At 39.0% G+C, this 25,569-nt stretch overlaps 1 protein-coding gene across 1 annotated transcript in view; it reads right to left on the bottom strand.

Annotated features, from left to right (window-relative positions):
- The window catches only part of eIF5B (eukaryotic translation initiation factor 5B), a 124,415-nt gene that overhangs the window by 65,214 nt on the left and 33,632 nt on the right, over positions 1–25,569 (bottom strand). The window contains exon 6 of the mRNA XM_073984815.1: positions 4,366–4,442. Within this exon, the coding sequence (XP_073840916.1) occupies positions 4,366–4,442 (77 nt within the window). The remainder of the gene's footprint in view (positions 1–4,365; positions 4,443–25,569) is intronic.

Genomic DNA, 25,569 nt, shown 5'->3' with positions numbered 1-25,569 from the left:
CTGTTGTCAAATGGGACTAATACATTCAAAACATATTAAAATGACGCGTACTTTATATGAGGCGTTATATGGGGGCTATACCAAAACGTGGACCTATATAAACCAACTTTGTTATGAATGTTTTTTGGCCTCTGGAGATACAAAATACCAAATTACAACCAATTCGGTGGTAAAATGGGACAAATATCTTAAAAATTCCATAAAACGACGACGCGTCATTTTGTATGGGGGCTATACGAAAGCGTGGACCTACATAGCCCGCTTTCAATACCAAAAGTCCTATGTACAAATAATAGATTTTCCCAAAATTTCATCCACCTACGTCAATCCGTTCGGACGCTAGAGTGATTTCCACAGACGGGCAGACAGACAGACGGACAGACGGACGGACATGGCTATATCGATGTAGAATTGCACGCTGATCAAGAATATATATAGTTTGTGGGGTCTACAATGATTATTTCGAGTAGTTACAAACGTAGTGACAAACTTAATATACCCCCATCCTATGGTGGAGGGTATAAAAAGAATAATTGTATTGGCCAACAGATGCTACTTTGGCTTAAGTAAGCACTTCAAAAACAAAGCCACAACCCGTCAAACAAAAATAACGCTTTACAAAACACTTATACTACCCGTGCTGATCTATGGTTCTGAAGCCTGGGCACTTGCGCAAGCAGATAAGTGCTTGGCGTGTTTGAGAGAAAAATTCTTCGAAAGATCTACGGACCGATCTGCGTTGACGGTGAATATCGACGTCGCATGAACCACGAGCTGTATCTGCTATACAACGACATCAATATTGTTAAACGTATCGAGATGCAGCGATTGCCTTGGCTAGGCCATATAATCAGAATGAGCGATGATGAACCCTCTAAAAAGGCGTATAAATTCGAGCTACATGTCGATGCACGCAGAATTGGCAGGCCAAAGAATAAATGGCGCAAACAAGTGGATGAAGAGATGACAAGGCGCGGTATTCCAAAAAGCGAAGCACGGAACAGAGAGAATTGGAGATCTTTTCTTAGTTCGGTCTATGGAACAAATGCTCTGTAATGGACCAGCTAAGTAAGTAAGTAAAATGTCAGGGGTGCCACCGTGGTGGTAGAAGGTCGAGGGTTCGATTCCCGGGCCAGGCAACATCAAATTTTCAACGGTGGCAAAATACACCTGAGTAATGTTGGCGACATTTTCTGAGTATTTCAGCCATGTAAAACTTCTCTGCAAGTATATATATTCTTGATCAGGGTAAAATTCTAAGTCGATATAACCATGTCAGCCTGTTGAAATCAAGATACAGCTCACAATTTTTAAGATATAGCTTTGTCATTTGGTATTGAAGTTTCTATTACTCCTAGGATGTTTGGTATTGCAAATGGGCTATATCGGTCCACGTTTTGATATAGCCTTCCATAGAACGGTACCGCCCGATTTTCGGTATTTTAAAGGTTTTAGCCTCATTATAACACCGAAATGGCTGAAATTTGATACTTAGCCTTCGTTGGGGGTATACAAATTTCCCCCAGAAATTTGTTGGTATAGGTCCACGCCTTCATATTGCCCCCATAGAACGGTACCTCCTGATTTTCGATATTTTGAAAGTTGTGGCCACAATAACCCACCGAAAAGGCATTTGGGGTATTTAAGGTATGAAATTTGTCGGTATAGGTCCACGCCTTCATATTACCCCGGCTCCAATTATGTAACTCTGGTTCCTCCTTGCCAGCACCGCCAGTTTGCTCTACAATGCCTATCTCATTGATCTTGATCCACCACTAAGTCAACAGCCACACTGGCGCAAATGAAGCTCCCACTGAATGTGCAGGTCGACGGTGCAATTACTCCGACCACAAACTACCCCAAAGTCCTAGGGATCACATTCGATGACATGTATAAGTCGTCCCACCATACTACAGTTATCTGCGATAAGCTGAGAATCGGGAACAAGGTCCTCAAGTCCCTAGCCAGCAGCACTTGAGGTACAGATAAAGAAACCTTGTTAACCACATACAACGCGATAGGCCGGTCTGTGGTAAGCTATGCGGCGCCAGCGTGGTTTGCTAACGTAAGTGATACGCAATGGGATAAACTACAAATCTGTCAGAATGCTGCCCTGAGAACAGCTACAGGGTGTCACCTCATGCCTGCAGTGGACCATTTACATGAGGAGACAAAGATCCTTCCTGTGCGTCGTCACAACAGGATGTTGACGATGCAGTACTTGCTTGGATGCTATAGGCAAGACCACCCAAATCACCATATAGTGGATATGCCTGAACCCCCCAGGCGAGTTAGGGAGGATTATAGAGATCTAGAGAGAGAGGTCCAAAGATATAAAAGAGAACCTCTAGATCAACGTGCATACCAAGCAGGTTTAAGAGACATTCATACTCATGCGGTCGCAGAGGCTCTGGCAGCCTACAGTGTGAATATCGTCCTCGAAGATCATCCACCACCCGTGGCAGCGGAAGAACAACAGCTGCCAAGGCAAACGAGAGTCGTGTTGGCACAACTTAGATCTTGCTGGGCCAGGATTAATGGCATACTTAACTCCGCGACTTAACTCCTCTCTCTCTCTCTCTTTGGAATAATCATATTCAGGTGGCGTCCTTTCTGAATTTCGAGCTGGAGGCAGAGCCGAATCAATAAAATAAAGATATACATGTACTTGTACAAGCTGCTACAACAACAACAATCTGTCGATTAAAACAACTTGCGCACCTTTGCGGATCAGGCAGCGTAACGTCACCAAACGTGTCTGAGGTCCTATCTAGCTTCTTCCCACATTTCGAGAGTAATTTAACCGTTACCCACAATGCACTTATTCTGGTTCCAAGAATGCAACTCTTCAGTTGATTTAGCCATTGTACCGCTTATGCTCACCGACCAACGAGTTAACTACCAAGTCAGCTCCCTGACTCTGAGGTCACTGGGGTAAGCTCGACGAAGCTCATCACACTCATTAGGCCAATTAGGTTTCCCGTAATTGATGAATGTCAGAGGTGATGGAGAGGATAATAGGTAGATGGCCTAATTCAAGAGAAACGACCGGTTGCCAGATGACGTCATTTGTCAGACTAGGTGACACGCTGGTTATGCCTGGCGAACTATGACACTCTCCGCTAACTCTGGAAGAGACGTCGTCATTGACACTACAAAATGTAGAGATATTAATCTGAACAACCAGCGCTATATCCCTTTGATCATTGCCGAGGACCGAATGCCACAACTTGTGCTGTTAATGCTCATGAGAAGTTGTGATGAGGACGGTTATGATCTTCCAAAAGCGGACAGATGTTCCGACTATAACCTGGAGTACTGTTATTCATCGGGCGGATGTATACGTTAAGCAACTCTACGTCGGCAGTTCCACACCTGACTGCTACCCCCATATATTTCATATACGGTTCAATATAGAGCCAGGCTCAAGGAGGATAGATCTGTATTGTACCGACTGGTGCAATTAGAATACTAGTCCCTCACCTCCACTTCCGGTGCGATCCTTCCTCAGTACTTTGTAATCATCAAAGCACTGTAAGCTGCAGTTGTTGTTAACCTTGCTTTAGTGCACACTATTTCCTCGACATTACTTCCGACTCCATTGCAATTAAATTGCAAAAAGGATGAATTTTAGCGGATTGGGACAGAAAGGGCTGGTGTTAAGTGCTGCGGCTGCTGTTGGGTGGACTGCGGGCTATGTCAACGCAGACTGCCGAAACATAGTCCTTATCGTAGTCACCGACATGGACAAGTCCAGAGCAACCTCTGAGATCCACCCACTCCAGGCATATATTGCACATTTCGGGTGTGACAAGCCGGGTACTTCCATATTGGTTCTTATGGCAATACAGAGCAGGCGTTCCGGTATATGCTGCTCCAAACACAAAAAAAAAACGATACAAATACAAGCATATGTATGTACATTGAGGTGTATGGTTCCGGGCCACACCGTATTTTTTCCTGACGTGATAGAGTAGTTATCAGAGCCTGTGTCTGAAAATCACACCACTGATCTGAAACCAAGTACTTAAATCCGGCAAACAACTGGGATACTTCTATAAAATAGTGATGTGTATATATCACGGAGATCTCAGAAGTCATGTAAGGGTTAAATGATTTATGGTTAGGCACAATAGCCCTGAAGTTTTTAAATTTATTCATATAGGGGATCAAACATTCGTCAATAAAGACTACAGCAAGAATGTAGTGTACATTTCTCTATATCCTTGACTTCAGATTCTAAATCATTTTTTGCGAAAACAAATCCTTCAAATCGCTCAAGAAAGGTATTTACTTTCAATAGTTCCTATTGTGATACCCTATCATAAATCAGTCTCTTTTTACTCTTTCCAAATAAATACTTACTGTGGTTCATGTTCCAACATTGTTGAGGCCTTCATTACATCACGCTTAACTACAGGACCAATGCGAATAGCGGAATACTAAAAAAGAGAATTCAAGTAAAAATTAAAATGTTAAAAATAGGTTCGACTCAAAAAATGATTGCAACTTAAAAATGAAACAAAAGCAGCAACAACAAAATGTGATAAACTACATAATTGACATAATAATAACAATCATCAGTCAGACCAGCCAACCAACCAACCAACCAGACTGAATGACAGCCTCTTGGCTTTAAATACACAACAACAACAAAAAACTATACAACAAATATCGGTCGCATTGGGACACTACAGACTCAATGAAAACAAAAACAACGTGGTCGTTTGTAGTTATTGTCATTATTCATTCATTCATACATTCATTCTCCCTCATCCATTCAGTCATTCATTCATTCACCAGCTCGCTAACGCTCTCTTGGCAACAGTGGGGGTGGTGACATAAATTAAGTACCTATTTTATGTGTGTCGGGGTCTGTGTGTCTGTTTTTTTGGTGAGCCAGCCAGTCGGCCATGCATTAAACCACACATAGACGACGGATTACCCCCATGGGGGTTGTGACACACTAACTAAGCCGCTCTCTAGTGTTGGCAGACCGACAACATTACTGTCAGTCATCAGTTGAGTAGCACAAAAACTGCATATAATTTTTGGCCCCACCTAAAGCTGGGGGAATAAGTTGTTAATAATATAAACAAAATCTGGATCAAAATTTTATTCATAGTTAATGTTTTGAAAATACAGACGGCTTTGTAGTCTTCTATAAGACGACATTTTACCCGCCTAAAAAGACGACGGGGGTTATCATGAACGATAATTCCCCGTGAATTTGTTCACTTTCTCCCTTAAGCTGCAATCCCCGACATTCTTGCGGTCTACAAGACAACATTTTGCAGTCCATAAGACGGCATTCTAGACGTCTATAAGAAAGCTTTATAGTCATCTAAGGACGATATTTTAGTCGTCGACGACGTTTTAGACGTCTGACAGCGACCTTGTGGTCATTTGTCCGCTATAAGGTGGCATTCTAGTCATCTATAAGACGACTTTCTACTCGTCATATAGACGACTTTCTACTCGTCATAAAGACGACCTTAATGTCGTCCATGAAGACAACTTACATGTCGCCGAACAACTTTTAGTTCGTCTATTAATACGACTTTCAGTCGCCTCCAAAGACTACTTTCATGTCGTCTATAAAGCCGAATTTCATGTCGCCTATAAAAATGGCTTTCGTGTCGTCTATAAATACGAATTTTGTGTCGTCTAAAAATACGATTTTCGTGTCGTCTATAAAGACGACTCTTAGGTCGTATATAAAGATTACTTTCGTGTCGTCTATAAAGACGAAATTCATGTTGTCTATGAAGACGAGTTTTATGTCGTCTATCAAGACGACTTTTATGTCGTCTATCAAAACGGCTTTCATATCGTCTTCATAGACGATATTTAAGTCGTCTATCAAGTCTATAAACACGACTTTTATGTCGTCTATAAAAACGAGTTTTAAGTCGTCTATAAACACGACTTTTATGTCGTCTATAAAGACGACTTTTATGTCGTCTATAAAGACGACTTTTATGTCGTCTATAAAGACGAGTCTATAAACACGACTTTTATGTCGTCTATAAAGACGAGTCTATAAACACGACTTTATGTCGTCTATAAAGACGACTTTTAAGTCGTCTATAAACACGACTTTTATGTCGTCTATAAAGACGAATTTTGTGTCGTCTATGAAGACGACTTTCTAGTCGTCTATAAGACGGTTTTCTAGTCGTCTATAAGACGAATTTTTAGTCGTCTATAAGACGGTTTTCTAGTCGCCTATAAGACAACTTTCTAGTCGTCTATAAGACGACTTTCTAGTAGTCTATAAGACGACTTTCTAGTCGTCTATAAGACGACATTCTAGTCGTCTATAAGACGACTTTCTAGTCGTCTATAAGACGACTGTCTAGTCGTCTATAAGACGACTTTCTAGTCGTCTATAAGACGACTGTCTAGTCGTCTATAAGACGACTTTCTAGTCGTCTATAAGACGAATTGCTAGTCGTCTATAAGACGAATTTCTAGTCGTCTATAAGACGACTTTCTAGTCGTCTATAAGACGACTTTCTAGTGGTCTATAAGACGACTTTCTAGTCGTCTATAAGACGAATTTTTAGTCGTCTATAAGACGACTTTCTAGTCGTCTATAAGATGACTTTCTAGTCGTCTATAAGACGACTTTCTAGTCGTCTATAAGACGACTTTCTAGTCGTCTATAAGACGACTTTCTAGTCGTCTATAAGACGACTTTCTAGTCGTCTATAAGACGACTTTCTAGTCGTCTATAAAACGACTTTCTAGTCGTCTATAAAATGACTTTCTAGTCGTCTATAAGACGACTTTCTAGTCGTCTATAAGGCGACTTACTAGTCGTCTATAAGACGACTTACTAGTCGTCTATAAGACGACTTTCTAGTCGTCTATAAGACGACATACTAGTCGTCAATAAGACGACTTTCTAGTCGTCTATAAGACGACATACTAGTCGTCAATAAGACGACTTTCTAGTCGTCTATAAGACGACATACTAGCCGTCAATAAGACGACATTCTAGTCGTGTATAAGGCGACTAACTAGTCGTCTATAAGACGACTTTCTAGTCGTCTATAAGACGACTTTCTAGTCGTCTATAAGACGACTTTCTAGTCGTCTATAAGACGACATACTAGTCGTCAATAAGACGACTTTCTAGTCGTCTATAAGACGACATACTAGTCGTCAATAAGACGACATTCTAGTCGTCTATAAGACGACATACTAGTCGTCAATAAGACGACATTCTAATCGTCTATAAGACGACATTCTAGTCGCCTATAAAACGACATTCTAGTCGCCTATGTTACGATATTGTAGTCGTCTATAAGACAATATTGTAGTCGTCTATAAGACAATATTGTAGTCGTCTATAAGACGACATTCTAGTCGTCTATATATCGGCATTCTAGTCGTCTATAATTCGACATTCTGGTGGTCTATAAGACGACATTCTAGTCGTCTATTAGATGATATTGTAGTCGTCTATAAGACGACATTCTATTCGTCTATGTTACAATATTGTAGTCGTCTATAAGACGATATTGTAGTCGTCTATAAGACGATATTGTAGTCGTCTATAAGACGATATTGTAGTCGTCTATAAGACGATATTGTAGTCGTCTATAAGACGGCATGCCAGTCGTCAATAAGACGACATACTAGTCGTCAATAAGACGACATTCTAGTCGCCTATAAGACGGCATTCTAATCGTCTATAAGACGACATTCTAGTCGTCTATAAGACGACATTCTAGTCGTCTATAAGACGACATTCTAGTCGTCTATAAGACGGCAATCTAGTCGTCTATAAGACGGCATTCTAGTCGTCTATAAGACGACATTCTAGTCGTCTATTACGCGATATTGTACTCGTCTATAAGACGATATTGTAGTCGTCTATAAGACGGCATTCTATTCGTCTATGTTACGATATTTGAGTCGTCTATAAGACGATATTGTAGTCGTCTATAAGACGACATTCTTATCGTCTATAAGACGACATTCAGGTCATCTATAAAGACAACTATCGCGTAGTCTAGGTGTCTATGAACACGTCTTTCGGGCCGTCTATAAAGAATTTTATGTGGCGTATAAAGACCACTTTAAGTCGACAATAAGAGCGACTTTCAGGTCTTTTCTAAAGACATCTAAGAAGACGACTTTCAGGTACTCTATAAAGACATTCAGGTCTTCTAAAAATTCGACAATCCTGCCGTCTACAAATCTGACATATCGGTCGTCCACGAACATTGTTACAAATTTCTCTCTTAGCCAAAGCTCAAATGAATATTTCCTCAATCTTCTTATAAATGTGACATAGTTAAGTGTACCTCCCCCTCCATATTTGCATTTTCGAGAAATATTTAGCAGACATTTATATGATGAACATTTGATCGTGAAGGTAATTCCATACCGTCCGCAGTTTGGAATGAGCAAACTATTTAAAATAATTGTTGTCGGTGTTGCCCCCGCCATTCTCCAAAATCCCCACAACCAACAATGGCCACGATTGGTGGGGTAAAGATAGAATCGAGAAATCAACAACTGAAAATAAAATATTTATTTGCTTACAAATAAAAAAGCAACAACAACAGCAACAGCAACAATATCATCAGCAATAACACTGAACATAACACCATCAACCACCACCGCCACCATATTCGCGCAACGGAAGTAGTTTTTCCTGTTTGTTGACGTCGTAGTCTTACGTTCGTTCATTGGATCGTTCTACTCATTCATTTTTATCAAAGTTTACACATTCAACGACGACGATATATAAACATACATACATACATATTTATATAGATCCTATACTATATATAGGCACAAAAACGTATGAATGAGACTAAATATTAGAGTGGGTTAGAGACCCATAAACGGTATCTTTAAATTGCTTTCTATTACGAAATATAAGGAAGTCATTTGAAACCACTACGGCACAAACCCGCATTTTCACTACCTAGAAAGTGGTTGGTTGGTTGGTTGGTTATGCTAATCTGTAGCGTAACGTGGTGGTAGGCTCGCTTTCAGTGAGCGTTATGAATTCATTCACAAAACTATTTTGCCATTTTACACCTTCTTTCAGTGTTTTTGCTGTTGTTGGCATAAAATGAGACAACAACGACGACGACAACAACAACAACAGCGACAACACATGGCTGGTGAATGCGGAAATTAAAGCGTCATTTATGAATGCTAATGAATGAGAGCGAGTCGAGTGGTGACCGCTAATGTTCGGGAAAACTATCGACTAGATGGAGAATTAGTTGGAATTTAACAAAATTTGAATAATTTAACATATTTTTCGGAGACGATTTGAAAATTCAAGATGACTTTCTAGGCTATAAGGATGACCGTAAAGTCGTCTATAAAGACTATATTTTAGGCGTCTATAAATACGACTTGGTAGTCGTCTATAAAGACGACTTGGTAGTCGTCTATAAAGACGACTTTGTAGTCGTCTATAAAGACGACTTGATAGTCGTCTATGAAGACGACTTGGTTGTCGTCTATAAAGACGACTTGGTAGTCGTATATAAAGAAGACTTTGTAGTCGTCTATAAATACGACTTTGTAGTCGTCTATGAAGACGTCTTCTATAAAGACGAATTTATAGTGGTCTATAAAGACGACTTTGTGGCCGTCTATAAAGACGACTTTGTATTCGGCTATACAGACGACTTTGTATTCGGCTATAAGACGACTTTGTAGTCGTGTACAAACACGACTTTGTAGTTGTCTAAAAAGACGACTTTGTAGTCGATTATAAAGACGACTTTGTAGTCGTCTATAAAGACGACTTTGTAGTCGTCTATAAAGACGACTTTGTAGTCGTCTATAAAGACGACTTTGTAGTCGTCTTTAAAGACGACATTGTAGTCGTCTATAAGGACGACTTTGTAGTCGTCTATAAGGACGACTTTGTAGTCGTCTATAAGGACGACTTTGTAGTCGTCTATAAAGACGACTTTGTAGTCGTCTATAAAAGCGACTTTGTAGTCGTCTATAAAGACATCTTTGTAGTCATCTATAAAGACGACTTTGTAGTCGTCTATTAAGACGACTTTGTAGTCGTCTATTAAGACGACTTTGTAGTCGTCTATTAAGACGACTTTGTAGTCGTCTATAAAGACGACTTTGCAGTCGTCTATAAAAACGACTTTGTAGTCGTCTATAAAAACGAGTTTGTCTATAAGGACGACTTTGTAGTCGTCTATAAAGACGACGTTGTAGTGGTCTACAAAAACGACGTTGTAGTCGTCTATAAAGACGACTTTGTAGTCGTCTATAAAAGCGACTTTGTAGTCGTCTATAAAAACGACTTTGTAGTCGTCTCTAAAGACGACTTTGTAGTCGTTTATAAAAACGACTTTGTAGTCGTTTATAAAAACGACTTTGTAGTCGTCTATAAAACCGAAATTATAGTCGTCTATAAAGACGACTGTGTAGTCGTCTATAAAGACGACTGTATAGTCGTCTACATAGACGATTTTGTAGTCGTCTATAAAGACGAATTTGTAGTCTTCTATAAAGAAGTGGTCTATAAAGATGACTTTGTGGCCGTCTATAAAGACGACTTTATATTCGGCTATAAAGACGACTTTGTATTCGGCTATAAAGACGACTTTGTATTCGGCTATAAAGACGACTTTATATTCGGCTATAAAGACGACTTTGTAGTCGTCTATAAAGACGACTTTGTAGTCGCCTATAAAGACGACTTTGTAGTCGCCTATAAAGACGACTTTGTAGTCGTCTATAAAGACGACTTTGTAGTCGTCTATAAAGACGACTTTGTAGTCGTCTATAAAGACGACTTTGTAGTCGTCTATAAGGACGACTTTGTAGTCGTCGAAAAAAGACAACTTCGTAGTCGTCGAAAAAATACAACTTCGTAGTCGTCTATAAATACGACTTTGTGGTCGTCTATAAAGACAACTTTGTAACCGTCTATAAAGACGACTTTGTAGTCGTCTATAAAGACGACTTTGTAGTCGTCTATAAAGACGACATTGTAGTCGCCTATAAAGCCGAATTTATAGTCGTGTATAAAGACGACGTTGCAGTCGTCTATAAAGATGACTTTGTAGTCGTCTATAAAGACGACTTTGTAGTCGTCTGTAAAGACGACTTTGTAGTCGTCTGTAAAGACGACTTTGTAGTCGCCTATAAAGATGACGTTGTAGTCGTCTATAAAGACGATTTTATAGTCGTCTATAAAGACGACTTTATAGTCGTCTATAAAGACGACTTTGTAGTCGTCTATAAAGACGAATTTGTAGTCATCTATAAAGACGAATTTGTAGTGGTCTATAAAGTCGACTTTGTGGCCGTCTATAAAAACAACTTTGTTGTCGTCTATAAAGACGAATTTATAGTCGTCTTTAAATACGACTTTGTAGTCGTCTTTAAATACGACTTTGTAGTCGCCTATAAAGCCGAATTTATAGTCGTCTATGAAGATGACTTTGTAGTCGTCTATAAAGTCGACGTTGTAGTCGTGAATAAAGACGACGTTGTACTCTTCTATAAAGACGACTTTGTAGTCGTCTATAAAGCCGAATTTATAGTCGTCTATGAAGATGACTTTGTAGTCGTCTATAAAGTCGACGTTGTAGTCGTGAATAAGGACGACGTTGTAGTCTTCTATAAAGACGACGTTGTAGTCTTCTATAAAGACGACGTTGTAGTCCTCTTTGTAGTCGTCTATAAAGACGACTTTGTAGTCGTCTATAAAGGTGACTTTGTAGTCATCTATAAAGACGACTTTGTAGTCGTCTATAAGGACGACTTTGTAGTCGTCTATAAAGACGTCTTTGTAGTCGTCTATAATGACGAGTTTGTGGTCGTCTATAAAGACGACTCAATACAAATTTAAGGTCGTCAATTTAGACCACTTTCAGGTCGTCTATTTAAAGAACTTTAAGGTGGTTTATCAAGGCGACTTTAAGTTCACCTGCAAAGACGACTTAGAGCTCGTATATCAATACGTCTTTTACTTCATCTATCAATAGGATTTTAAGCTCGTCAACTTTAAGCTTGTATATTTATTTTATTTAGTCCATAATGTCTATAATTTAATGTAGTCGATTAAGACTACATTAATGTAGTCTATAAATACGACATTAAGGTCTACTATGAAGACGATTCGTAGCTCCTCTAAAAATGTTATATTCCATAGTTTCCTTATCCCTGTGAGTAACTTACTATTCTAAATTTTCTTTTAAAATTCTGCAACAACGAAAAAAAGAACAAAAAACATTCCATATGTGTAACATAAAACCCACATTAACACCCGTTTCTCCACCTCGTCGTTGGATGGATGTTTGGTTATATGGAAATTCAAATTTCCATTTTAGAATACGACGAATACAAAGTATGTGTTTATTCGCAGTGCAGCATTACATTACTGATGAAATGCGGAAATGGTTGATGTGTGTGTGAGTGACAGAATATGTGGAAAAAAAACACAAAAAACGAAGCTAGCAAAAATTCAAAGGTGGAGGTTGGTTATGAATCTGTGGGAATTAACATGATGAGTTTTTAATTTTTATGCTGTTTTGAAACCTAGACTGAGATAAGTATGGGGCAACAATATTATTCAAATTTGAGGATGCCGAGAGTGTAATAGGCAGACATTAGGCCTCCACAATATTGACCACATGCTGTCAATCTTAGGCAGAGATATGCATTTTTACGTTTAATCATTGAATATTTATGATGCTATGAAGCACGTGGCAGCACAGTGTTTCGACAACGAAATGTTTTTATGTTATGAATGTGGTAGGCATTTGAAAATTATTATTATACAAACTATTATTAACGTGATTTACAACCACTGTGTGACGTCTGCTTGTCTATTAGTGTCTCCTCTCTTGACCAGATTTGCTATCTACAAATAACTTGTTCAATTTCAAATATAAAATATTAATAGAGTAGGCCATCGTAACAGAGCAGAGTAGGTGTTCATTTGCGTTTGATTTTTATGGTTCGTTGCTTCCATAGATGGTTGGATGGATGGTTGCTGATGTGCGTAGGTGTTCTGGGAAAGATTGTAACTTTGAGTTTACATAAAACTCAAAAAAAATGGATATAAAATTAGCCCAGGTAAAAACACATGTTGTTCACACAGCTGGAAAATGTTATTTTAAAACATTTAAAGTTCACACATATTTAATTGGAAGGTTTCAAAACAAGCCATTCATAGATGTTAGCGACAGATAAGAACTATTTTTAATCAGACCATAACCTTTAGGCCTATTAAAAAGCTATGTCAAATGTTATGGCGTTTTATTTATGGGGTCAGCATAAACATTTTATGGAAGGTTATGCCTTGGATATGTTCTCGATTTGGTTTGGTTGCTATGTGATTGGCTAATTTTTGGGAAAATCAAAAAGCCACATAAAACCTTAAATATCACCCAATGGATGGGTGGATGGGCTGCGCTTTTTTCATGTTTTGTCACTAGGCCATCATCCATAATCAAAACAATGCCAAGCTATTTGCCTGGTGGCCCAACAGCCACATTGGGTTTTGCACTGTTGCTGCTGTCCATATTTGAGAAACAACAACAACATCAACGGACCAACGGAAATGACTAATAATTGACTTCATTAGATATCGTTTTCGTTTTAGAAAACCATAGCAAACAACAAAAACAACAACAACAGAAAATACAATTTTAATTTTGGCTGTCGACCGCATTTCGCAAAATACAACGCCACATGTCTGTCCAACGGCAACGACGACGAGGAGAGTACGTGCTGTGCCGCTAAGCGCACAATTGTATTGTGTGGCCAACTAGTAAAGGTATTATAACTAGGCGAAAGGACGGACAGGCCCAACATTTATGCACATGTCAAAATAACAAAACGAAAAAAACGCCCGCATGTTGGTTGGTGGCCGGTCGTCCACCAACAACAAATATGCTGTCACTAATGTTGTTGTTGTGACATTTGACAAATATTTCATCCATAATGAGCGCTATTTAATGTCAGCGCTAGCGATTTAAATTTCAATTCCTCTAGATTGCAACATTGAAAATATTACAATAAAACCAACAAATATTGAAACTTAAAACGAACAGTTGTTCGTTCGTTCATTCATGGCAAATCCAAAACCACAATGTCAAAAACATAACCTTAAAAATTCTAGCAGATGTTTTGTAATACATTAACTAAAAAATCTTTAAAACTTAATTTAAATAGAAAAATTATCAACATTTTTAAATATTCTTCTAACCTTCAAATTTTTATCAATTACACAACATAACCTCTGTTTCGGAATGAGCACAAGACAAAGAATTTTAGAAATTACGAAGAAGTGGTTCACATAATATTATCTTAAATAAATTCAAAAAAAAAAAAAAAATAATAAAAATAATTCTTTAAAATTTGTATTTAGATTTGTAAACCCATTGAACCATAACCTCAAAATTATCAGCAATTGCGAAACATAACCTAAAAATTTCATTACACAAAATTGTAGTAGGATGTTAGGTTTTAAGTAGCGAAGGCACAAATCAATCTTGCGAAGACACAAACGCTCTGTTAACGATTTTGCGTTAGCGGAGCTATGTTAAAATGAACAGAGCTATTGAAAAATGTTTTTTTATTATTTTACTTTTTTGTAAAAAAATATCCTTTAAGAAACCGGGACGACATTGGTACCATTGGAAAACTTATCGAGACAGCTATCCCCTGAGCTAAAAAAATCTTTAAAAATATATCGCGATATTTATCGTTTTTGGGAATTACCCTGCAATAAGGACACTTATTTTGACCACAGATCCTTTGAGGAAAATTCTGCCAGGACAACTTGGGTACCATTGGAAAGCATATCGAGACAGCTATGCTCTGACCTAATAAAATCTTCAAAAAATATTGCCCGATGTAGCGATATATACCGTATTTGGAAATGCCCCTGCAATAAGTACACTTATTTGACATGGGTACCATTGGAAAGCTTATCCAGACATCTATCCCCAGAGCTAATAATATCTTTAAAAACATATTGCACGATGTCGCGATATTTACCGTTTTCTGGGATGACCCTGCAATAAGGATACATATTTTTACCACTGATCCTTTAAAGAAAACTCTGCCAGGACAAGTTGGGTACCATTGGAAAGCTTATGGATACAGCTAACCCTTGAGCTAATAAAATCTTTCCCCATGTCGCAATATTTACCGTTTTGGGAATGGCCCTGCAATAAGGATACTTTTTTTGACCACAGATCCTTTAAAGAAAGGATAACTTGGGTACCATTGGAAAGTTTTCCCCTGAGCTAATAAAATCTTAAAAAAAGTGATGAAATTTAACAGTGCTCTGCTTAGGCGCTGTTAAGAAAAGCGTTAGCACAGCGGTTTGTCTCCGCTAGAGTGGTTTGTGTCTCCACTAGTTAAATGCTAATTTATTTTAATGGACATCAATGACAGATGATATTAACCTTAACATAATATATCAAAATGGTCTATTAGAGACTATCTTCGATAACTTCACTATATACGCAGATCACCAATAAAATATGCTATTGAAGAAGTTGACTATCAATTGCTCTTCTATCAATGAAGATCATCGAAGATCATGTTTGGAACTGTATTCACGGCGTGATGACAAAGAGGATGTGGCCTTTGGAAGCAATGGATTTCACCATATTCGTACAGGCCGATTTCGCTTTTGGCGCCCGTAGCAAAGACCCTTGAGGCCTTACTCCTCCCCAATATCAGAAATAGCTATCAAGTTGCCGATCATCAGCATGGGTTCCGTAAGCAGCACAGCACGACAACTGCTCTGCACGCCATTACCACACATATTTGTCAAGGACTCAACCAGAGACGGCCGTGCGATAGAACAGTGATGGTGGCGCCTGATTTATCAAAAGCCTCCACGCTGTTTGAGGACATTGAGCAGACAACCCTCCGGCCAAGCTTGAAACGTTGGATAATCAATTATATGTGTAGACGCCAGTCGTACGTGGAATTCAGGAGCAAGAAATCCAAACCCCGTAGAGTGAAACAGAGAGTTCGCCAAGATGTGGTGATTTCTCCGGAACTGTTTAACTTCTACCTTTCCTCTATTCCGCCCCCTCCAGAAGGCATGGAGATCGTAACGTATGCGGATGATTGCACGATCCTGGCGTCAGGTACCTATCCTGATGACATCTGTGAGAGACTGAACAACTATTTGACCGATCTTACCACCTTTTTCCATTCGAGGAATATGCAAATTTCCGCCACAAAATCAACAGCCACTCTGTTCACTATATGGACAGCGCAGTTTGGAAGAGAATTGAATGTCGTGGTCAACGGTAGCAGAATTCCGACTACAAACTGTCCCAAAATTTTAGGGGTCACATTCGACACCACTTTCAAGTTGTGCGCGCACGCCCCAGCTGTGACAAACTGAAAAGTAGGAACAAGGTCCTCAAGTCCCAGCCGGCAGCACTTGGGGTGCAGATAAAGAAACCTCGCTGACCAAATATAATGCGATAGGTCGGTCTGTGGTAAGATATGCGGCGCCAGTTTGGTCCCCGGGATTATGTGAAACGAGAGCAACAGGGTGCCTCCTCAAGTCTTCAGTGGACCATCTACATGAGGAGGCAAAGATTCTTCCAGTAAAGCAACACAATGAGATGCTTTCATTGCAGTTCTTGCTTGGGTGTTACCGTGAGAGCCATCCCAATCACCATCTGGCTAGGCCCACAACATTCTGGCATATCAGGAAGGATATTCATGGTCTAGAGAGGGAGGTCCAACAATATAGGAGAGAATCCCTAGATCAACAGGCATATAAAGCAGGATTAAATAGTATTCACACGGACGCAGTTGCTAAGGCCATAAGCAAATATAGTGTGAATAAAGTCCTCAAGGAGCTTCAGCTGCCACGACAAACTAGAGTAGTTTTGGCTCAACTACGCTCGGGATATTGCAGTCGCCTAAATTCTTATTGGGCGGAAATCGACCGCGCCGTGCAAGACATCTGCCCAGTATGTGGCATGGGCCCGCAAGACACAAAACACCTTTTCCACTGCCCAGCCAAACCTACTCATCTAACTCCAGTGGATCTGCGTTTACATCCCATCGAAGCAGCCACTTTCCTGGAACTGGAGATAGACCCATAGCCAGATTGAACAGAAGAACGAACATACAAAACTTAATAATAAACACTGTTACAACAACAACAACCATATTCGGCTTTACACAGTTAGAGAGATTAGAGCTTAAGGGTCGGAAGAATGTCATGGTCGCGGCGTAAATACAGCCCCAGAGAGTCGTCGTCTCATTAACGTGACTCCCCCGCAGTCCTCCCAACAGCAGCCCTACACGCAGCATTTAACACAGACCATTGTTGTTCCAATCCCTGAAAATGCATTCGTTTTGTAATTTAATTGCAATGGACTCCGAGGTACAAGGTGGCGCAAAAGTAATTCTCCTATCAGAAAATGTTATACATTTTGCGATTGGCCCCTAATGTCAGTTGTGTTTTGACATTTGTGTAGTAAACACATGCGAAATACACGTTAGGGGTAGTTTACACTATATGTAAATGTCATATGACACGAAATAAAAACATTCCATATCTACTCACGCAGGCAATGTGGAGACGTAATTTTATTACATTTTTGCTGGTGTGGACGCACAAAGTAAATGGAGTAAGGAAAATCCACAATATTGCACATATTAGCGATTATATAATGATGGAAAATTTCATGTCATATGACATTTACATATAGTGTAAACTACCCCTTAATAAACAATTTTACGCTACACTGCTTCAGAACGCGGAATATTGGTGAAGGATTCATTTCTCGGGCGTCTAATCTCCCGTTTTGGCGATTTGCACTGGCCAGCAAGATCGCCTGATTTATGTCAACAAGCCTCAGACTCTTTCAGTCTTAAAGACAATATCCGTCAAAAATGTGAGGTCCTATCGCCGGAAGTTTTGGCCAAAGTGATGGAAAATGCCGGAAAAAGGGCTCAAATGACAATAAACTGTGGCGGCGGCCATTTATCTGGCATATTATTCTCGACTTGATGTAAAAAATTAAAAGACCAAATAAAAATAATCCACAAGAAAAATCAAAGTTTTTCATTTTTTTAATTACAGCCAAAAAACATCGGAAGCTTACTTACTAGCGGCGGAGTCAGAAAAATATTAAGGTCTTCGGTGTAGGAAACCAAGCTCAACAACAACTGAGCCATCGAATCATGTTACCTGGCGTGACAAATGTGATCATCTGGCAACCCGTCGTTTCTCTTGAGCCAAATCATGTCCCCATAATCGTCTCCATCAACAGGGCGCCAGATTTCATCAACTCTGAATCATGGGAAAGTGTCACAGAATTCACCAATCAACGCTTCAGAAATCTACCCAGCCCTTCCAATGTTCGGTTAGCAGAAAGTCTAAGCGTCGTAGAATGAAACAGGAAGATCCGCAAGGTGGAGTGATGTCTCCGAAACTGTTTAATATCTACCTTTTCTGTATTCCACCTCCTCCATACTGCATTGAGCTCGTAACGTATGGGAATAATTGTATGATGTTGACGAGGATTATCTTCCCTAATGTCGCATTTTTCCACGAGAGGAATATGCAAATATCCGTCACAAAATCTACGGCCACTCTGTTCGACTGCGGAGGTCAGCACTGAGCTGAATGTCATGGTCGATGATAGTAAAATTCTGACCACTAACTACCCCATTTTAGGAGCCACATTCGACAGCATGTTCACGTTGTCCACGTATGTTGCAGCTACATATCTTGAGATGTAGGAAAGGTATTGAAGTCACTAGCGCAGCACTTGCGGTGCAGAAAGAAATCTTGTTGATCACATATAACGCGAAAGGTCGGTCTGTGGATAGCTATGCAGCGCCAGTATGGTCTGTGAATATTAGTGCAACGCAATGGATAAACATTCAATCCTGTTGGAATGCCGCCCTGAGAACTGCAACAGGCTGCCTTCTCATTTCTTCAGTGGACCATCTACATGAGGAGACAAAGATACGTCCATTACAGCAACACAATGGGATGCATGCTCTTGTTGCAGTACTTGCTTGGGTGTTACCGTGAAAGCCATCCTAAGCACCATATGTTGGATATATATCCCTCCAAGCCAGGCACGTTACAAGAGAGAACCCCTAGATCAGCAAGTGTCAAGCAGGTTTGAAAAGGATTCACACAGTTTAAGTTGCAGATGCCATAAACAACTATCTTGTGCGTACGGTCCTCGAAGTACATATGTACTCCATCTATTGCAGCCGAGTAACGTCAGCTTCCACGACAAACCAAAGTTTTAGCTAAATTAGGCTCGGGATGGTGCAACCGTCTAAATTCCTATAGGACAAGGATTGATGACACCGTACAAAACATATGTCCAGCATTCGGCACATTCCCGCACGACACACTGCACCTTTTCAACTACCCTGCTAATACTACTCAACTTACTCCAGTAGATTTGTGGCTAAATCCCATTGAAGCAGCCACATTCCTAGAACTGAAAATAGACCCAGAGCCAGTTTAAGCAGAAAAACGAACTTACAAACATATCATATACTGCTACAATAACAATACATGGCCTAGACCTTCTGCAGGTCTTCTACGAACAAAAGAAATTCTGCAGATGTTCTACGGATAGACAATGTTAAGAAGGTCTTCTAGGGGTTTTTAAATTTTCGGCTTTTTACAGGTCCCCCTTTATAGGTATTTTATGGTTTCTAGAAATAAAAGGTCTTATACAGGTTACGGATAGAAGACTTTCTAGAGGTCTTCTAGATATAAAAGACCGTCTACAAGTCTTTTAAGGATATAATATCTTCTGCAGGGGTCCTATTCTGTAATTTTTTAACAACTTGACTCATTGTTTATTTTGCAACAATTCCATTTGTTTTTTTTTATAGTTGTTACAAAAACAAAAGAAATTTTTACAACTTTTCAATCGATAAAAGTTACAGAATAGGGCTACAGGTATTCTATGGATAGAAAACCTTTTTCATGTTTTCTACGGACAGAAGGCCTTCTTCTTGGGATACCTTCTACAGCTCTTCTAGGGATAGGAGACATTAAACAGGGGCCTAATTATGTGATTCGATATCGAGTTGTTTCGACCTGAGTACTCAAAGTTGGGATGACAACATTCGTTATCGAGTTAAATTATCGAGTAATTGAGCATAAATTTGCGAGTAATTTATCGAGGCCAAATTGCCTATCGTAAACAAATAAAATGAAAGATTTCTTATTGTCTTTTTGTTTAAAATGTAAAAATTGTTGTTTGTTGTCGTTTTATAGAAGAAAAACGATGTTAGTAAATAATTGGCAGCATTTTTTAGACAATATAACAAGAGAAATTGGGAAAAGTCCTTTGCAGTCGTTTTTAGAAATTGTGATAAATTTAGAATCAAAATGCAAGCAATCATTAAACAAAAACTAGTTTTGCAGTCGTTAAAAAATAAGTTGAAAAATAAGCATTTCTGCAAAACAGAAAAAAATATTTAATATTAATAGCCTTTATTTTTTAAGTGAAGTACATTTTAAACATTTCATCCCCCGTTGTTTACCAAAGGAAATATTCTCTCAGAGAGGCTAATGCAAAACACCCACCAAACTCTCTCTCATTTATTTTGAGAGAGGATTATTAAGGTAGATGTATTAGCAATCCGTTACAACAATGTCAAAAAGATTTTGCAAGAATTAATAATTTTCTTATTTTCTTAGCACAACTTCATACCGAAATTATTATTCAATGTATTGTTCAAAAAATTCCACAAATATTTACATTTTTCATTCATAATTTTGTTTTTTTGGTTCTTGCTTTCAAAAAAAACACCTTTTTTACATCTACCTTCATAATATTCCCTATAGTATACATAGGTTTTCATAGTTCGACTACCGGTTACTCTCGAAACATTCGATCAATGATTTCGATCGAATCTCGTCATGCCGCTTTTTTATCGTGTCGAAATCTTTTTCACGAGCAAATACTCGATCGAATAAACACGTAATTAGGCCCCAGGTCTTGTAGGGATAGAAGACCTTCTACAGATCTTCTAGGGATAGATGATGTTCTACAGATTTTCTATAGATATATGACATTCTACAGGTCTTCTGGGGATATAAGGGATAGAATAGGAATAGAAAACCTACAAGAGGTCTTCTAAGGATGATAAGGTCTTCTTATACAGGTATTTTCCATCAGTAGAATACCTTATACCAGTTTTCTATCGCTAGAAGACCTTATGCGGGTTCTCTGTTCACTTATAAATCCGTAATGCTGAATCGTAGCTTTATTCCATGTCATTCGGAATTCAAACTCTGAACTATTCGCACGGTTAGGGACGTCAAATTTGGAAGTTATGAATTTTCAGCTACAAAATATATTGCAAAACAAAACCTCCGCTATGATTTTTAATTTTATTTCGGAAAATCCTACCTCAAACCACATTCCATTTCCAAAAAAAAACTTTTTTTTCGATTCCCAAAAAGAAGAATAAAAATAATAGTTTTTTTATTTTACTTCAAGGAAAATATATTTTAACCTTGGATGCGCATAATTGGGAATATTGCAGCAGAAAAAACATCAACAACAACGAAATACAAGACCTCGTGTTTCGTTGGTGTAGTTGATCGCATTTGAGTGAATGAATGACTATCTTAAAGGGGGGCTATAAATAATTTAATTAATCCATCAGAGAATGTAATGAACGGGTACGGGTACGTGGGGGGAGCACTGTTCATGTTTAAAATACGTTGCTGGTGGTGTTTATTGAATTTACAAAAAAACACATTACAAATATGTAGATTTTATGCCTGAATGTGTGTTTGTAGTATTTAAAAAATAAAAAAAAATTACAATTTGTACGTTTTGGCTACTGAATAAACAATGACGCGCTCTTGTGATCATCACGCTGCCAATGGCGATCATGATGACGATGATGATGACAATGTTAATAATGATGATCGTGCGCCAAAAACATGACTGTTGTTGTTGTTTTTCTTTTGACTTGTTTTTATGAATTGTGTGTATTTTTTATACTCATCCGTCGTCGTTCAACTCATTCATTCATTCATCCATTGGTTTGTCCATTTGCTTCGTTCGTTCATTCATTCATTCACTCAGTCAGTCCGCCATTCATGTGTTTGCGCTGTTTTTGTTGTATCCCCCACACCAGACCCAATGCCACAATATTGGCTCTTTGCGATTCGATATAATGTAAAATGTATATAGAATATATATATATGTACATATGTATATAGAATTGTGCAAATTTTATTTCTACAGTGGCTCAAAGGGGATTTGTTTTAGATTACTTGCTTTGTAAGTTATTTAAAAGTTGAATTTGATCCTCAGAACAAGATTATGGACGAAGCGATAAAGAACCTGGAGCCTTCGAAGACGACTTTAGTTGGGAGAAATTGTTAATGAATTTCAATCGGAGTACCTCCTCAACGTCCAGATGATTTCTTATACCCCAGTTACACTTAACCGGATTAACACAGTGGGTTTGGATTTTAAATGTCAATTCCATAGCGCAAACGTCAAATAAATCCTCTCGAAGTGTGTTAACCCGGCAAAGAACTCTAGTGTAACCGTACTATTAGTCCCGGTCCACATTAGCGTGAATTTCATTAAAAAATTTCATGAATTATGCATTTTTCGATCGAGTTCCATAGTAGAGTAAAATCATCAAATTGATGTAGTGGGTATCTCGATCTAAGAACGCCTAATTTCATGAAATTTTTTAATGAAATTCACGCTAATGTGGACCGGGACTTACAGATTTTCTATGGATAGAAAATCTTCAGCGGGTGTTCTATAGATAGAAACCATTCTCCAGGACTACTAGGGAAAGAAGTTCTTCTACAAGTCTTCTATAAACAGAAGAGCTTCTGCTGGTCTAAAATGGACAGAAGACGTTCTACAAACATTCTCCAGATCTTCTTTGGATAGACAACTTACTGCAGGTTTTCTATGGACAACAGAGTTTTCTAAGGACAGAATGCAATCTACAGGTTTCCTATGGACAGAAATCCTACAGGTCTTTTATGGATAGAAGAACTTCTATAGTTTTTCTATGGATAAAATACCCTAGAAAAGTCTTCTGTGGACAGAATGCCTCATACTCGTCGTATATGCACAAAAAGGCCTCCTACGGATAGAAGACCTTCTACAAGTCTCGTATGAATAAAATACCTTCTATAGGTCATTTATGGATAGAAGGCCATCTATAGGTCTTCTACGGAGAGAAGACCATCTACAGGTCTCCTACGAATAGAAGGTCTTCTACAGGTTTTCTATCGATAGAAGACCTTCTACGGTTCCTCCATGTTCTAAAGACTTTCAACCGGTCTTCTACGGATAAAAGATTTTCTGCAGGTCTTCTAGGTATAAAAGACCTTCTAAAGGTCTTCTTGGGATAGAATATCTTCAGCAGGTCTACTAGAGATATCAGACCTTCTGCAAATCTATGGATAGAAGACCTTTTACAAGTATTCTATGGACAAAAGACCTTTTACATGTCTTCTATGGAAAAAAGGCCTTCTACAGGTCTTCTTGGAAAGAGGACCTTCAACAGGTTTTCTGTGGATAGATGATATTGCACAGGTCTTCTATGAAAAGACGACCTTCTAAAGGTCTTGTAGGGATAGAAGGCCATCAACAGTTCTCTAGGAGATATAAGATCTTCTACAGGTCTTTTCAAAGGATAGAAGAACTTCTTCGGGTTATCTACGGTCAAAAAACCTGTTCTCTATGGACATAATACTTCTCGAAAAGTCTTCTGTGAATAGAATACCTCATACTGATCTTATATGCAGAAGAAGGTTCCTATGGATAGAAGACGTTCTACAGGTCTCGTATGGATGGAATACATACTATAGGTCGTCTATGGATAGAAGGCCATCTACATGTCTTCCGCAAATTGAAGGGCTTCTACAGGTCTTCTACATATAGAACACCTTATACAGGTCTTCTACGGTCAGAAGACCTTTTGCAGGTTCTCTGTGGACAGAATGCTTCTACAGGTCCTCCGTGTTCTTAAGACTTTAAACCGGTCTTTCAACCTATTTATGGAATATCTTTACATTTATTCTATGGAGAGAATGCCTTCTACAGGGCTTCTATGGAGAGAAGACCTTCTACAGGTCTTCTATAGAAATAAATCCTTCTACAGGTCTTCTATAGAAATAAATCCTTCTACAGGTCTTTTCCTATGAAAAAAAGGCCTCCTACAGGTCTTCTCTGAAAAGAAGACCTTATACAGATCTTCAATGGAAACAAGATTTTCGACAAGGGTTCTATGGAGAAAAGACCTTCTACAGGTCTTCTAGGGGTAGAAAATCCTCTACAGGACTTCTAGGGGTAGAAAACCCTCTACAGGACTTCTAGGGGTAGAAAACCATTCAAAGGTCTTCTAGGGGTAGAAACCCTTCCACAGGTCTTCTATGGGGAGAATACCTTCTACAGGTCTTCTATAGAGACAAACCCTTCTACAGGTCTTCTCTGAAGAGGAGACCTTATACAGACCTTCTATGGAGAGAAGATTTTCGACAAGAATTCTATGGAGAAAGACCTTCTCCAGGTCTTCTAGGGGTAGAAAACCCTCTACAGGACTTCTAGGGGTATAAAACCTTCTTTCTTCAGGCCTTCTATGGTCAGAAGAACTTTTGCAGGTTTTCTATAGACAGAATACCTTCAGCAGGTTTTCTATGGTCAAAGGAGACCTTCTACGCGTCTTCTATGGAGAGAAGACCTGCTACAGGCCTTCTATGGTCAGAAGACCTACAGGCCTTCTATGGTCAAAAGACCTACAGGCCTTCTATGGTCAGAAGACCTTTTTATACCCTCAGCATTTATGCTAACTAGGGTATATACACTTTCATACGGGCAAAATTTGCCTCATCAAAATAATGGTTTTAGACCCCAAGTATGTTTGGACGAAATGTGTTTCAGACAATTTGGAGTCGATTGAGCAATGTCCGTCCGTCTGCCCGTCTGTCTGTCTGGCTGGCTGGAGCGCACGATAACTCTCGAATTGATCAACCGATTCGGACCAAAATTTGGCTTTCGTAATATTTTGCCCAAACTTAGTTTAAGTTCGAAGATGGGCTATATCGGTCCACTCCTTCCGGTACCTCCCCCACAAAAGTTCGAAAATGTTCGGAAAATTTGTGCGCACGATAACTCTTGTAGGAAGTAACCGATTTGATCCATACTTTGCACATCGTAAAATTTCTACCAGACTTAGATGAGGTTCCAATATGGACTCAAACGGTGCACTCCTTCGGGTACCTCTCACACAAAATTTCGGATAAGTTCAGATTAGAACCTGCTCTCGAATCGCTTTGATTTTTGTTGCAACAACTTGTATTCACTTCATCAGGAGCAAGTCCATACATCCTGAGAAAAAAGCCTGAAAGATGCAAAAAGCCCTTATGACACCGTGTGTAGTTGTTGGAGCGGATCTGCCGATTCGGTCCAAAATTTGGCCTTCGTATTATTTTGTCCTAACATAATTTAAATTCGAAGATAAGCCATATAGGTCCACTCCTTCAGGTACCTCCCCCACAAAAGTTCAAAAATTTTCGGA

Source organism: Musca autumnalis, unplaced genomic scaffold, assembly GCF_047663935.1.
Source record: "Musca autumnalis isolate F117 unplaced genomic scaffold, ASM4766393v1 scaffold_4, whole genome shotgun sequence".
NCBI lineage: Eukaryota > Metazoa > Arthropoda > Insecta > Diptera > Muscidae > Musca > Musca autumnalis.
Note: the sequence above shows the minus strand (reverse complement) of the source record. Positions and strands in the feature narration are given on the sequence as shown.